This window comes from Callorhinchus milii, unplaced genomic scaffold (assembly GCF_018977255.1).
Source record: "Callorhinchus milii isolate IMCB2004 unplaced genomic scaffold, IMCB_Cmil_1.0 Scaffold1, whole genome shotgun sequence".
NCBI classification, from domain to species: Eukaryota; Metazoa; Chordata; class Chondrichthyes; order Chimaeriformes; family Callorhinchidae; genus Callorhinchus; species Callorhinchus milii.
Genome location: NW_024704742.1, coordinates 90,657,152 through 90,670,347, shown reverse-complemented (window position 1 = coordinate 90,670,347; position 13,196 = coordinate 90,657,152). Strand labels below are relative to the sequence as shown.

The 13,196-nt window shown below is 39.3% G+C and overlaps 1 protein-coding gene across 3 annotated transcripts in view; it reads left to right on the top strand.

Moving 5' to 3' along the window:
* Positions 1-13,196, top strand: part of cntln (centlein, centrosomal protein) — a 187,097-nt gene that overhangs the window by 33,691 nt on the left and 140,210 nt on the right. For all 3 annotated transcript variants that reach the window (XM_042333055.1, XM_042333048.1, XM_042333041.1), the window contains exons 7-8: positions 2,028-2,161; positions 12,305-12,467. In XM_042333055.1, the coding sequence (XP_042188989.1) occupies positions 2,028-2,161; positions 12,305-12,467 (297 nt within the window). The remainder of the gene's footprint in view (positions 1-2,027; positions 2,162-12,304; positions 12,468-13,196) is intronic.

Genomic DNA, 13,196 nt, shown 5'->3' with positions numbered 1-13,196 from the left:
TGCACCTTTGGTCACCCTCCTGCTCCTTTTCTTCCTTTGCTCGGCATCAAATCCTGCCACTGTACAGGCTCTGAGATGTTGTCCTACGTAAAGGGTGCTATTATAAATGCAAGCTTGTGTTAGGAAAATGATGATTATGATTAAATGGTCGAGTAAACTATACATCTTTGTTGTATATTAAAATCATATATTCAAAGGGCTCTGTGATCACAATGTCCTACCACCACCAACAACAACAGAATTGCATTTGTAAAGCGCCTATCATGTCGGGAGGACGTCCCAAGCCACTGAACAGTCGGGGATCCAGTGGGGGTGCAGGGTTGGGATGAGGGAGGGCAGAGAGATAGGAGGGCTGCTAAAGGCAAAGTCAAAAAGGAAGGTTTTGAGTCATGCCTTGAAGGAGACCAGAGAGGGAGCAAAGCGAAGGGATTGTGGAATGGAGTTCAAAAGGGCGGAGGCAGAGATGCTGAAAGCCCAGCCGCCGATGGTAGGGTGGGAGACATGGAGCAGACCGGAGTCTGCTGAGCGGAGGGAGCGGACAAGTTGATAGGGGTTAGCAGGTCAGAGAGGTAGGAGGAGCAAGGCCATGGAGGGCCTTGAAAGTGAGGATGAGGATTTTGAATTCTATCCTCTGAGGGATGGGGAGCCAGTAGAGCCGGGCGAGGGTGGGGATGATGGAGTCATGGAGCCTGGTGTGAGAGAGGACATGAGCTGCAGAGTTCTGGATAATCTGCAGCTTGTGGAGGCAAGAATTGGGGAGGCCGACATGGAGGGAGTTTCCACAGTCGAGTCATGAGGTGATGAATGCAAACATCCACATTAAAGAATATATAAATCTGCATTTAGTTTTGTTTTAATTTTACCTATTTCTCAGTTGAATCTTTTTTGCCTTTAGTTTCCAATCCATTTCTTTCTTGTTTTTAATAATTTGATTCCGGCTTTTTCTATTCAATTTTTAAAGTTAATTTGATGAGCAAATGTTACTGAAAGATTACCTAATAAGCTAATGTTTCATCTAAGGTAAACGTTGCCTCTTATGGATACAGTGACATTTGAAGAGTTCTGTGAGCAGGTTGATAGTCTTACCTGCATACGAATGGGGAGAGCTGAAGGAAAACTGACAACAGAGTCAAGAAAATAATTGATGACATTGTTTATTAAACTTTTGTGTTGAGGGGTGGAAGGAGGCAATTGGCTCTTGAGCCTGATAGTTTCTACATGCGACACCTAGACCAAATTTTTTACGGCATGACATTCTACATTTCTAAAAAAGGGACTAATATGCTACCTCTATGTTTTTCCACCCAAAATTTGACCAGATGAAAAATTTGCACTACACATTTCGGACTGATTTCAGTTGAATTTGGAACTGTTCGTGTCCCCAGTGTACAACATGAGTTGGACAGAAGTCTCAAAGCATTTTCCTGTGTTGACATTTTGCACCTTGCTACAGCTGAAACTCCATAATATTTTTTCACATCCTCATGTCAATGATGCTAAACTTTCAGTGCTTAAAAGACATTCTCTAGTGCCATATACTATTGCTAGTAATGCGTTTGAACTTTGATCTCACAGTTTAGGCTGACAATTTAATGCAGTGTGCTATAAAGTTGGAGGTTCCATTCTTTGGATGAGATGTTGAGACAACATCTGCCTGTTCAGGTGTACATGAAGGATTTTGTGCCATTATTCAAAAAGAGAAGGGAGTTTCTGCCCAACACTCCTCCCAAATAAAATTGGTCCTTCACTTCATAGTTGTTTGGGGCTTTGTGAGGCACAAATTGGCTGCCATGTTTGCCTACAAAATACAAAGTCACTACACTTTACAGTGAATCCTGTAAAATGCTTTGAGATGCCCTCTAGAGTTTCCTTGAACCATTGCACACCGAGAAAGCTGTCTGACCAAGTCTCAGGTTACATTGGATCCCCTGGAAAAATATCTTGAACTCCTGTACTCTATATGGTAATTGTGTCTTCATTGCAGATGTTTTTTATCAATTTGTTTTTTTCTCCTATGTCAATAACAGTTATTGAAGGCTGACCTCAAAGCAACCAAAATTGAAGTAGAAGACATGCACAATAAAAATAATGAGCTGTCGTCTCAGCTTGCAATCAAAGCGACAGGGTTGACCCAAAAAGATGCCGATGTGACCAAACTCAGGCAAGTGGTTTCTACTAATGACACATTTAATTTTTTCTCATTGTTACCTTGGTAACTACTTCTACTTGCCAGTTAGCATTTTAATACAGCCAAATAGTTGAAAATTTAGTCAGCTTATCTTCACATCAGGTTCATATTTATAAAATTAAACCCTGGAAATGTAAGAAGAATGTTTCCAATGTACATTGTGACTGCAGAAACTTTGTCAATGAAACTGATTGGTAACTACTCACCCTCGTATTCAAGTCCCTGCACTCCTCTGCACCCCCTACCTCTCTGACCTCTCTTCTCAGCACAGTACCCGTTGCCTTCGTTCTTCCGGGTCTGGCCTCCTCCTTACCCCCGAGTCCTCCGCTGCACCCTCGGCGGCCGTGCCTTCAGCCACTATGCCCCAAGGCTCTGGAACTGCCTTCCTCACTCCCTTCATCTCGCTCCCTCCCTTCCCATTTTCAGGACTCTGCTGAAGACCTTTCTTTTCAACCGTGCCTTTGGTCACCTTCCCACCCCTCCCCCGGCTCGGTCCCAGGATCCTAAACTGTAAAGACCTCTGAGATGCCGTCCGGCGTGGAGGGCGCTAAAAAATCCAAGTTGTTGTACTCAAAAATGTCAGTGGCTGAACGTCCTGGATATACAACATTTTAAGATTTCATTACTATTGAGTTTGCCAGAGAACCAGAAATCTGAAAAGGCCTAGGTTAAAGAGATTCATGCTGAGATTCAAGCTTTATGTGATGGCATATAAATCTTTCCTGCAATAAAGCCATAGGATTAGTGCTGCAAACTTGAAAAGCTGCTGAGAATGAAAAGCAAGAAAGAAAAGCCCGTTATGACTTGGCTGCTTCATTCATTAAAGTGACACTATGGTCAGTGCCGATCTGTTGCATTCATTTGGATAAAACCTCAAGTACTCCCTAACCATAAAAAGTAGTATTTTGCAAATTAGCTCGAAACTTGCATTAGATGGGATAAGATGACAATATATAATCAAATTTAACTGCACACATTTGTTGAAGATGTTTTATTGCGTTTATATACTGATAACAAACCTTTTCAATTACATATTTTCCTTTAAAGACATAATGACTTAATATCACAGCATAATATCAAAACCTGGCAGGGCAGCTGAGACCCATTCCATGCACACTGTGTGCCATGTGGGAACTCCAGGATGGTTCATGTGTTCTGGATAAACACATATGTAGGAAGTGCCTCCGGCTGCTTGAGCTCAGGGTTGCTGAGCTTGAGGAGAGGCTACAGTCACTACATAGGATATGGGAGGCTGAAGAAATTATCGATCGAACTCTTCAGGAGGTGGTCACCCCACAGCCACAGAGGGCTCAGAAGAAGGGTGAGTGGGTGACCATCTGACGTAGAGCAAAAAAGAACACGCAGTACAGAAATCCCCTAAGAGTGTGGCACTCACAAACTGGTTTTCGGTCCTGGATACCGGTGAGGACTCCTCTGGCCAGGGTGCATGATGTCACGGAACGGTTGCAAAATATACTACAGGGGGAAGGGGAAAATCCGGAAGTTATGGTCCATGTCGGAATCCATGATGTAGGCGATAAAAGGGCTGAGATCCTACAGGGAGAATATCAGAAGCTTGGGAAGAAGCTAAAGAGCAGGACCTCAATGGTGGTGATCTCGGGATTACTCCCAATGCCTTATGCAAGTGAATACCAAACCAGGAGGATCAAACACATGAATGCCTATCTGGAGAAATGGTGCAGGAAGGAGGGCTTCAGGTTTCTAAACCACTGGAATGACTTCTGGGTCAGATGGGACCTGTACACAAGGGATGTGTTACACCTGAGCAGGGCTGGGACCAATGTCATTGCAACAAGGATAACAAATGCTGTGGGGAAGCATTTAAACTGATTTCGAGGGGGGAATGGGGATCAGAATGTAGCATCAGAGAGGGGAAATGAGTTACACAGTGAACGAGGAGAGACAAATAGAAATGAAACAAGGAATAGTCCAGCAAAAAGTGGAAAGAGACGGGGGAGAAATGTAGAGCGGATTAAGCTGGACTTGGAGTGCATGTGTGTAAATGTACGTAGTGTGACCAATAAACTTGGTGAGCTGCAGGCTCAAGTTGCCACATGGGGCTATGATGTAGTGGTAGTTACGGAGACTTGGCTCAAGCAAGGACAGGAATGGGAGCTGAATATTCCTGGCTACAACCTATTCAGGAAGGATAGGGAAGGGAAAAAAGGAGGAGGGGTGGCAATACTCATTAGGGACAAGGTCACGGTCTTGGAAAAGGATGATGTGTTAGAGGGTCCAAAAACTGAATCTATTTGGTTAGAGTTAAGGAACTGTTACTCTTAGGTATTTACTATAGACCTCCAAATAGTGGGAAGGAGATAGATGAGCAAATCTGCAAGCAGATTTCGGAGAGATGCAAAACCAATAGAGTAATGATAATGGGGGACTTCAATTATCCTAACATAGACTGGGAAACACACAGTGTAAAGTCAAGGAAGGGGAGGAATTCCTGAAATGTGTGCAGGAAGAACTTTCTAGATCAGCATGTTTCCAGCCCAACGAGGAAGGAAACAGTGCTGGATTTAGTTCTGGGAAATGAAGTGGGGCAAGTGGAGCAGGTTTCAGTAGGAGAGCATCTGGATAACAGTGATCACAAGTACAACAATCAATCAAGGTAAAGATCGTCAACTGGAAGAGGGCTAATTTCAGTGAGCTAAAAGGGGACCTGGCCAAGATAGATTGGAAAGAAAGATTGGCAGGTAAGACAGCAAACGAACAATGGGAAGCCTTCAAGGAGGAGATAGTTCGATAGAACAAGTACATTCCCACAAAGGGGAAAGGTAGGACAGTGAAACCTCCCTGGATGACTAAGGAAATTGGGATTAAAATAAAACAGAAAAAGGAGGCTTATGACAAACGTCAGGTCCAAAACACACAGGATAAACAAATAGAATATAGGAGAAGAGGAGAAGTGAAAAGGGAAATAAGAGGGGTGAAGAGATTGTAGGAGAAAAGATTAGCAAGAAACATAAAAGGGAACTCTAAGGTATTTTATAAGCATATCAAGAGTAAAAGATTAGTCAAAGGTAGGGTGAGTCCAATTAGGGACCCTAGTGGAAATCTTCTTGTTGAGGTAGAGGGCATGGCTGATACACTAAATAAGTAACTTTGCAACTGTCTTCACAAAAGAAAACGATGCAACCAATGCCACAATATCACAGGCGTGTGAAAAGAAATTGGATATGATAAAAATCAACGGAGAGGAGGTACTAAAAAGGCTGTCGGTGCTCAACATAAGTCACCTGGTCCGGACGGGATGCATCCTAGGTTATTGAGGAAAGCAAGGGTGGAAATAGTGGAGGCTCTGGCCACAATCTTTCAATTCTCTGAACACTGGAGTGGTGCCAGAGGACTGGAAGGTTGCAAATGTTACTCACATGTACAAGAAGCGGCAGAAGGATAATCCTGAGAGCAATACGCCAATCAGCCTAACATCAGTAGTAGGGAAACTTCTGGAGACTATAATCTGGGACAATATAAATTCTCACTTAGAAAAATATGGTTTAATAAAGGACAGTCAACATGGATTTGTTAGAGGCAGATCGTGTCTGACAAACCTAACAGAATTTTTTGATGAAGTGTCTGAGAGGGTGGATGAAGGTAATGCAGTAGATGTAGTTTATCTAGATTTTCAAAAGGTATTTGACAAAGTGCCACATAAGGTGTGTAGTGCTGTCCCTCAGGGGTCAGTTTTGGGACCACTGCTCTTTCTGATTTATATTAATTATCTGGACTGGATATAGGGAGCACAATTTCCAAATTTGCAGATGATACTAAGCTAAGAAAAGTAGTTAATGGTGAGGAGGATAGCACCAGACTCCAAGAGGACTTACACAGATTGGTAAAATGGGCATAAACGTGGCAGATGAGGTTTAATGTGGAGGAAAGCGAAGTGTTGCATTTTGGTAGGAAGAATGAGGAGAGGCAATATAAGCTGATGGTACAATCTTAAACTGGGGCAAATGAACAGAGAGACCTGGGGGCCCACATGAGCATATCTCTGAAGGTGGCAGGACAGGTGGATAAAGCTGTTAAATAAGCGTACGGGATACTAGGCTTTATAAATAGGGGCATAGAATTCAAAAGTCAGGAAGTTATGTTGAATATTTATAAAATGCTGGTTAGGCCTCAGTTGGAGTACTGAGTTCAGTTCCGGGCACCGCACTCTAAGAAAGATGTTAGGGCATTGGAGAGGGTGCAAAGGAGGTTTACCAGGATGGTACCAGGAATGAAGGACCTTAGTTATGAGGAGAGGTTAGCAAAACTAGGATTATTCTCCCTAGAGCAGAGAAGATAAAGAGGGGATTTAATAGAGGTTTTCAAGATCATGAGAGGATTTGATAGGTTGAACCGGGAAAAACTGTTTCCACTGGCATGTGGGTCAGTAACCCGAGGACACCGATTTAAGTTAGTTGTTAAAAGAAACTGGGGAGGATAGGAAAATGTTTTTCACCCAGCAAGTTGTTTGGATCTGGAATGCATTACCTGAAAGGGTGGTGGAAGTCGATTCAATAGCAACTTTTAAGAGAGAAGTAGATGGGTATTTGGGGAGGACAAGATTGCAGGGCTATGGAGAGACAGTGGGCCAGTGGGATTGAGTTGGATTGCTCTTTTCGGAGCTAGCGCAGACACAATGGGCCGAATGGCCTCTTTCTGTGCTGTACGATTCTGTGATATAATTGGAACAGCGATTTGCTGGTGAAAAACATGTCTTGTTGAAGAATCTGAAAATGTATAATTCGACATAGGGCACTATGTCACAGCACTTCCAGAAAGCTAAATTAGATGTTTTATCTCAATGCTAAAGTAACTATTTTCCAATGATGGAACCATATGAATCCCACTGTTGCTATTATTATTTTATTATTACAATGCAGGCATTTCTCATGCTTTGCCCACCACCCTCACATTATCCTATCCCCAGCTCCCATAAAAGGTGCTGGCAGTGCTGGCTCTGATTTGGTCAACAGGGTGTGCTCACAACTTGCTTGGGTGATTTTTGTCAGATTGAGAAATGCTACTAACTTAGCTCCAATGGATGTTTGATTTAAGCATCCAGTTGAGAGCTTCATGATTCATACCTAATTGCATTTGGGTGCTATCCACCTGCAGTATTCAAACTTGTTAACCATGATATTGCCTGAAAACTGTGTAACTATCATGCTACTTAATTTCTTATTTTACAGTATATTAAATGTGTTCAGCTTTTTAGTTATAATTTGTATCGTACCACACTTTTTAAAATCTAGAAACTCAATAAATCTTTGTGAAAGCACAAGTAATAAGTTAATTGGAGTCCTGTAACGTAGTGGTTAGAGCACTCGCCCGCCAAGCGAGTTCCTGGGTTTGATTCCCGGGCAGGGCGAAATGCAAGGATTATTTATTTATTCCTTTCTTCGCACAGCTCAGTTTACCAACCAGTAAATAGGAGCTAGGTTTTAGTCGATTGGTGGATCGCTTTTCTGGGAGTAATAATACTTAAACAATGTATAAAAATAATAATTTGGTCACTCAATCCACGATTGTTTGTGGGACACTGCTGTGAGCAATCGGCTGCCGCGTTTCACCCACAAAATAAATGCAGTCAGTTCACTTTACAATATATTCTATGAGACACATCCTTTGAGACACATCAGAAGTGATTAAGGCGCTATATCAAATGCAAAGATTATTATTAATAAAGCATGGATCTAGTATTTGTGCAGAACGGGTATAAATATTTTGGAATTGTTAGATGCGTACACCAATTGGCCATGCATTATTTCACAAAACGACATAAAATTTATACACGTGTAGAAACCAACTTAATTGTGACTTAAAGTCTTTTAGATTGTTGATGTATAATGCATATGTCTCTGTATCCTAACAAAGTTTCAGATGCAAGCAAAATAGATGTTGTTAAATTAGAACAAATGTCCTCGGTGGTGCACAAACTTCTTATCCGACATCTGTTTTTACTTGACCAGGACAATGTTTTACTGGATTAGATTCAGGGATTCGTTTTGGTGGAATACTTTTCTGAAAGTATGCCTTGAATAAGCAAAACTGTGTCATAGATGAAGCCTGTTAATTTGGATGGCTTGATGGAAGCAAATTTGCCTCATTTATTAAATTGTTACCATTGCATCAGTGATTATTTGAAAACATTGGGAATCAATTGGTACATGGTAATGGAATGCCCTCATTAACCACAACCTTATTATAATAATAATCCTTGCATTTGGTATATCTCCTGATCATGTCTTAGAGACGTCTCAAAGCGCTTCACGCAATAACCTGTTAAGTGAATTGATTGTATATTTTGTGGGTGAAACGTGGTAGCCAATTGTGCACAGCAGTGTCCCACAAACAGTCATAGATTGAGTGACCAAAATGATTATTTAAAAAATTTTTTTTTTTGAAGGATTATTACCCCAGGAAAAGCGATCTGCCAATCAATTAACAACCAGGTTGTGCTTGCTTAGGGTAAGGAAACTTGCCCAACATTTTGCTCTGCCCGGGAATCAAACCCAGGTCCTCTTGCTTGCGAGGTGAGCGCTCTAACTGCTAAGCTACAGGACTCTAAAGGACATCTACTAATAATTCCAAGAAAATTAAATGCTATTTGCTTTATATAAGAAGAATGTAAGCCTATTTACTCAATTGGAAGATAGGTCTATGAAAGGATATTTTATCCATTTGCTGAAAGATATTGTAATGTCTTTTATTTGAAATACGCACAGTGATTCATATTTGTACTTTTTAAAAAAAAATGTAAATAGCATTGGTAATGTCAGTTTGAAAAAGACTTGGGCAGCTATAGCAGAATTTAAAACTTTAATTATGCTGCCATCTACAGAAACTAAATAATCTCCTGCCTTATGAGCAAAGTGCTAACTCAATGTGGAAATCACTTTTGCAGTTTCCTCATTGTAGCATTGCATTTAAAGTATTAAATTCATTAAAACCTGAAATTTAGCAGTGTATATTAATTATTGTGGAGCAAATGATTATCTGTTTTATTGTAGAGTCTTACAGTGTATTGGTTGGAGCACTTTACTTGCAAGCGAGAGAATCCGGAGTTAGATTCCCAGGCACGGCAAAATGCTCGGCAAGTTTCCTTACTCAGCGTGCCATGGTATTAGCAGTCATCTTTGATTTTACAAGATGGTTTAAGAAGGCGGTGAAAGTTTATTGGTATAAAGTCACAAAACCTTTTGTTCAGTGATTTTGAAAATATTAGGATAATCACAATTTGTAGTTAATATCAGAAAAATGAAGTGTTACTAATAGCTATTTTGGACATTGCCCTATCATTCTCAGTTTAAAAAGCAGTGGAATGCAGATGAAGCAATGCCTAGATATAAAATTATTTGCTTGACAAAAATGATTTCAAAGTTATTGGGGGAATGTTCTGTGACTGACCGCTATCTTGGATTTTATCCAACTTTTGTCCAGATTTGAAAATAATTGGGATGATTAAGTGTAAATTCTCAGCGCTTTGGGGTGTCCTCCTGACGTGAAAGGCGCTCTGTATATGTAATTTTGTTGTTGTAATTTGACATGCATCACTGTAGTCCAGAATGCTGAGGAACTGCTGACCAACTCTTATCAGTTGCTTTATAAATGTGCTCAGCGGGAATGGAAGTGATGTCCTTAAGATGGAATCATATTTTCAATGTATTCTAGCCAGGATTTAAAATTTCCACTTGCTGTGTCGAACATAGTAACTTTACATGCATCAATACCTTTTATAAGTCTTTTAGAACAATATTTTGGTGTTCTTTGTACTCAACTCTATGTGAAGGCAAAATAACTAGAAGAGAGCATTGCGATGCAGAGTAATTCTATTTTTATTGTTGTCATCTTTCCTTACCAAAAAGAATGGGATTGGTTCCTTGTGAAGATTTATATCTTTCCCACTTGTATAGTTGGTGAGGCCATGCCGATTGCATTCTGTAGAACTGAGCTGTAGAAATTATGAAGGTCCCAGTTATTAATTTAGCTGAGCCAAACTGAAGCAGCAGTAGGGTGGCATAATTGGTCTTTTGTCCTCCCTGGGCTAGGAAGGGTAATAATTGGCTGCAGTTCCTACTCTTAGTTGTTATCCACTAATTGTTTTTTACAGCAATTTTTGAGAAATATTTAATCTACTCTGGGTTAACTATATGTTCCTCGATACAGAGTAATTTTATTTTCCTATTTACTTGCTTCCACACACTGTCAAGCATATTTGGTATATTAACTACATAGGTGATTGATACATCGCCTACAAAATACTGTCACTTTATAGTAAATCCTGTGAAGCAATTTGAGATGTCTGAACAATGTGATGAGGGGCTAAATCAAATGCAAGGATTATTGTGGTTTATTATCCCATAAATGCAGCACAAGAATAAAAATAAAAGTATTTAGACAAATATAAAATTAATTTGTACCAGTGTGGCCTGAGTTCCCAATGTTAACTTGATAATACAAGAACTCTTGATATGTGCATGTCCACACTCAGAATCTTGAAACTCTTTCTCTGCAAGACTGATGAATCGGTATCTAACGTAAGAAACCTCTCTGTGGACTTCTGCACCAGTAAACAAACAAACTGTCAGCTGTATTTCAGTAAGAACTTTAGCTGCTATTTTGGGGTTAATTATTACCTTTGCCTTGTTTGGTTATAATATTATAATTACACTGGAATAAAAGCTGTTTCAGTATAACCGTTCACAGAAAAAAATACATTTACTTTGCAGCGGAGCAGATTATTGTATGAATCTTTATGGTTGCACGTGTATACATCCCTGCTCTCTCAGAAACAATTTGTGTGAGCAGCAAAAAAAAATAAACTTGTGTAGCAAATAGTTTCTGATTTTGAATATTCACCCATTACCGCATTTTACAATACCCTGAGCCTCATGCATCAATTCTTTTCCTTTCTGCAGTAGTTCTTCATAATATGCCTCTGGATGTGCCTTATGCTTTTTATTACCCAAAGTACATTATCCCTGGATTGGTGGTCTAGCAATCTTGCAAGCCTGCGGGAGTTGCTAGCTGTACTGCAGTAGCTAGTGAATCAATCTGTTTCACAAAATTTACAAAAAGTATTGTGTCGATGAAGATTAGCAGTTAGAAAGCCTGTCCCAATATAGAAATGTATGGATTTTTAATAACAATTGTGCATTTACATGTTATTTTGTACATAGTTATAAGTAAATATTAAAATAATACATTAATTTTAAAAAATCCTATAGTTCTCAGCAGCAGCTATAGAAAATACTTGAACAATTAAATTGACAAAGATACTTGTCAATTTGGAATTGTTTCACATTGACTGGTGAAAATGAAGGATTCTATTTTTCTGTTTTGTTATTGTTTTGTTCAGCCAAGAAATGGCATCTAATATCTGTAGACTGCAAACCTGTTTTAATTTCGCAAAGCACACAAGAGTCCCCTTTTAACTACCAAAGTATTTCAATATCTTATGCTACGATTTCACAGGCATTGACATTTCTGTCTTTGGCAGTTTTAACCATTTTCTCTATTTGTTTTGGTACAGGCACTTGTTCATGATAGCCAGTGTTAGTGATGTAAATCTTGGTGTCAAATGTTCTTAATGTAATGGTTGTTTCATTGTCTCAAACACATGCCAAACATTCACTTTTAATGTATTGTAAAGCAGTAACTCCAGATATTTTACTAAAAGGTTATTATCTTCTTAGAAAACCTGATGGTATTTTTTTTATCAGTCACAGAACATTTCTTCTATGTTAGTTGGGTAAATTGTGTACATATTTAATGGGTGTGCGAGAAATAAATCATTTGCCATAATGTTTAAGATGAATTTTGAAAACTGGTAAAACAAATGGATATTAGATCACAGTGTTCAGAGATTTGGAAAATGTATCAAATAATTAAAACTTGCAAGACTTGTTTCTATGTTGCATGTTAATGGAATAGAAAATGATTGGCTTTTTATTGCTGTACAAATCTGGCTTGCGCATATAACAACAATAATATAAAGACACCAAGATTATACAGTTCCTCTTCAGCTCATTCTGCACCCATGGCTTTTATATTTGTCAACGACCTACTTCATATTTTCTTTACAAACATCTTGTTCAGGAAGGAGTTGAATGAATTACAGAATCTGTACAGCGAAAGCACTGAGCATGCAAACCAGCAGAATGAGCTTATCCAGCAGCTTCAGGCACTCAACCTGGACACACAGAAAGTGCTGCGAAATCAAGAGGATGTTCTTACGTCTGAGAATAAATCTTATCAAAAGGTAAGTGATGTGTATCTTAATGTAAGAACAAAGTTATAAGTGTTTTAAGGTTCCAAGTTCTAAAAGTTACTCAGGACTGTAATCTGTTTCAAAAGTAAAACTAACACTTCAACTAAGATACTTTTGTTGTAAAGCTTGGTATTTTTAAAATAAACTGTTGTCAGTTTAGTGAAACTGTAAGATGCATGCATGTTCAGGCCAAGAAGTTGACCTTAGTTTGCCGTGGAAATAAGGAAAAAATAGGAGCTTACGCACTTAAATGATACAGTCCTACTATATGCTGTTTTATGTACTATTTAAAAGAACACTTGAATTCTGTCGCTTAGTTCAATGCTATTCATTTTGTGGAAAAAAACTTCCATTTCCACCCTACTTTCTAACTTGTTTTTTGAGAGCTGCCCCAGCTTGTCTGGACCAACAGATTTAAGTAATGCAGAATTATGTACGTTCTTCGATCTCTGTGTCATGCTCACACTGCAGAAGTAGGTCAACCTAGTTTTGATATTGTGTTTGTGTCCATGTCACATTTTGACAACAGCTTGCACTTATGCAATGTCTTTCACATAGAATGAAAATTCATGTTCCTTAACAATTACAATGAGGAACACCAAGGATGGAGAAACAAAGAAGAATTAAGGATGTTGACCAAAAATTCATTCAAACTTTCTATTGAAGGTCGGGAGAGGAGGTTAGATTAGGTTTTTAAAAAGATTTCCATAGGGTAGTGAC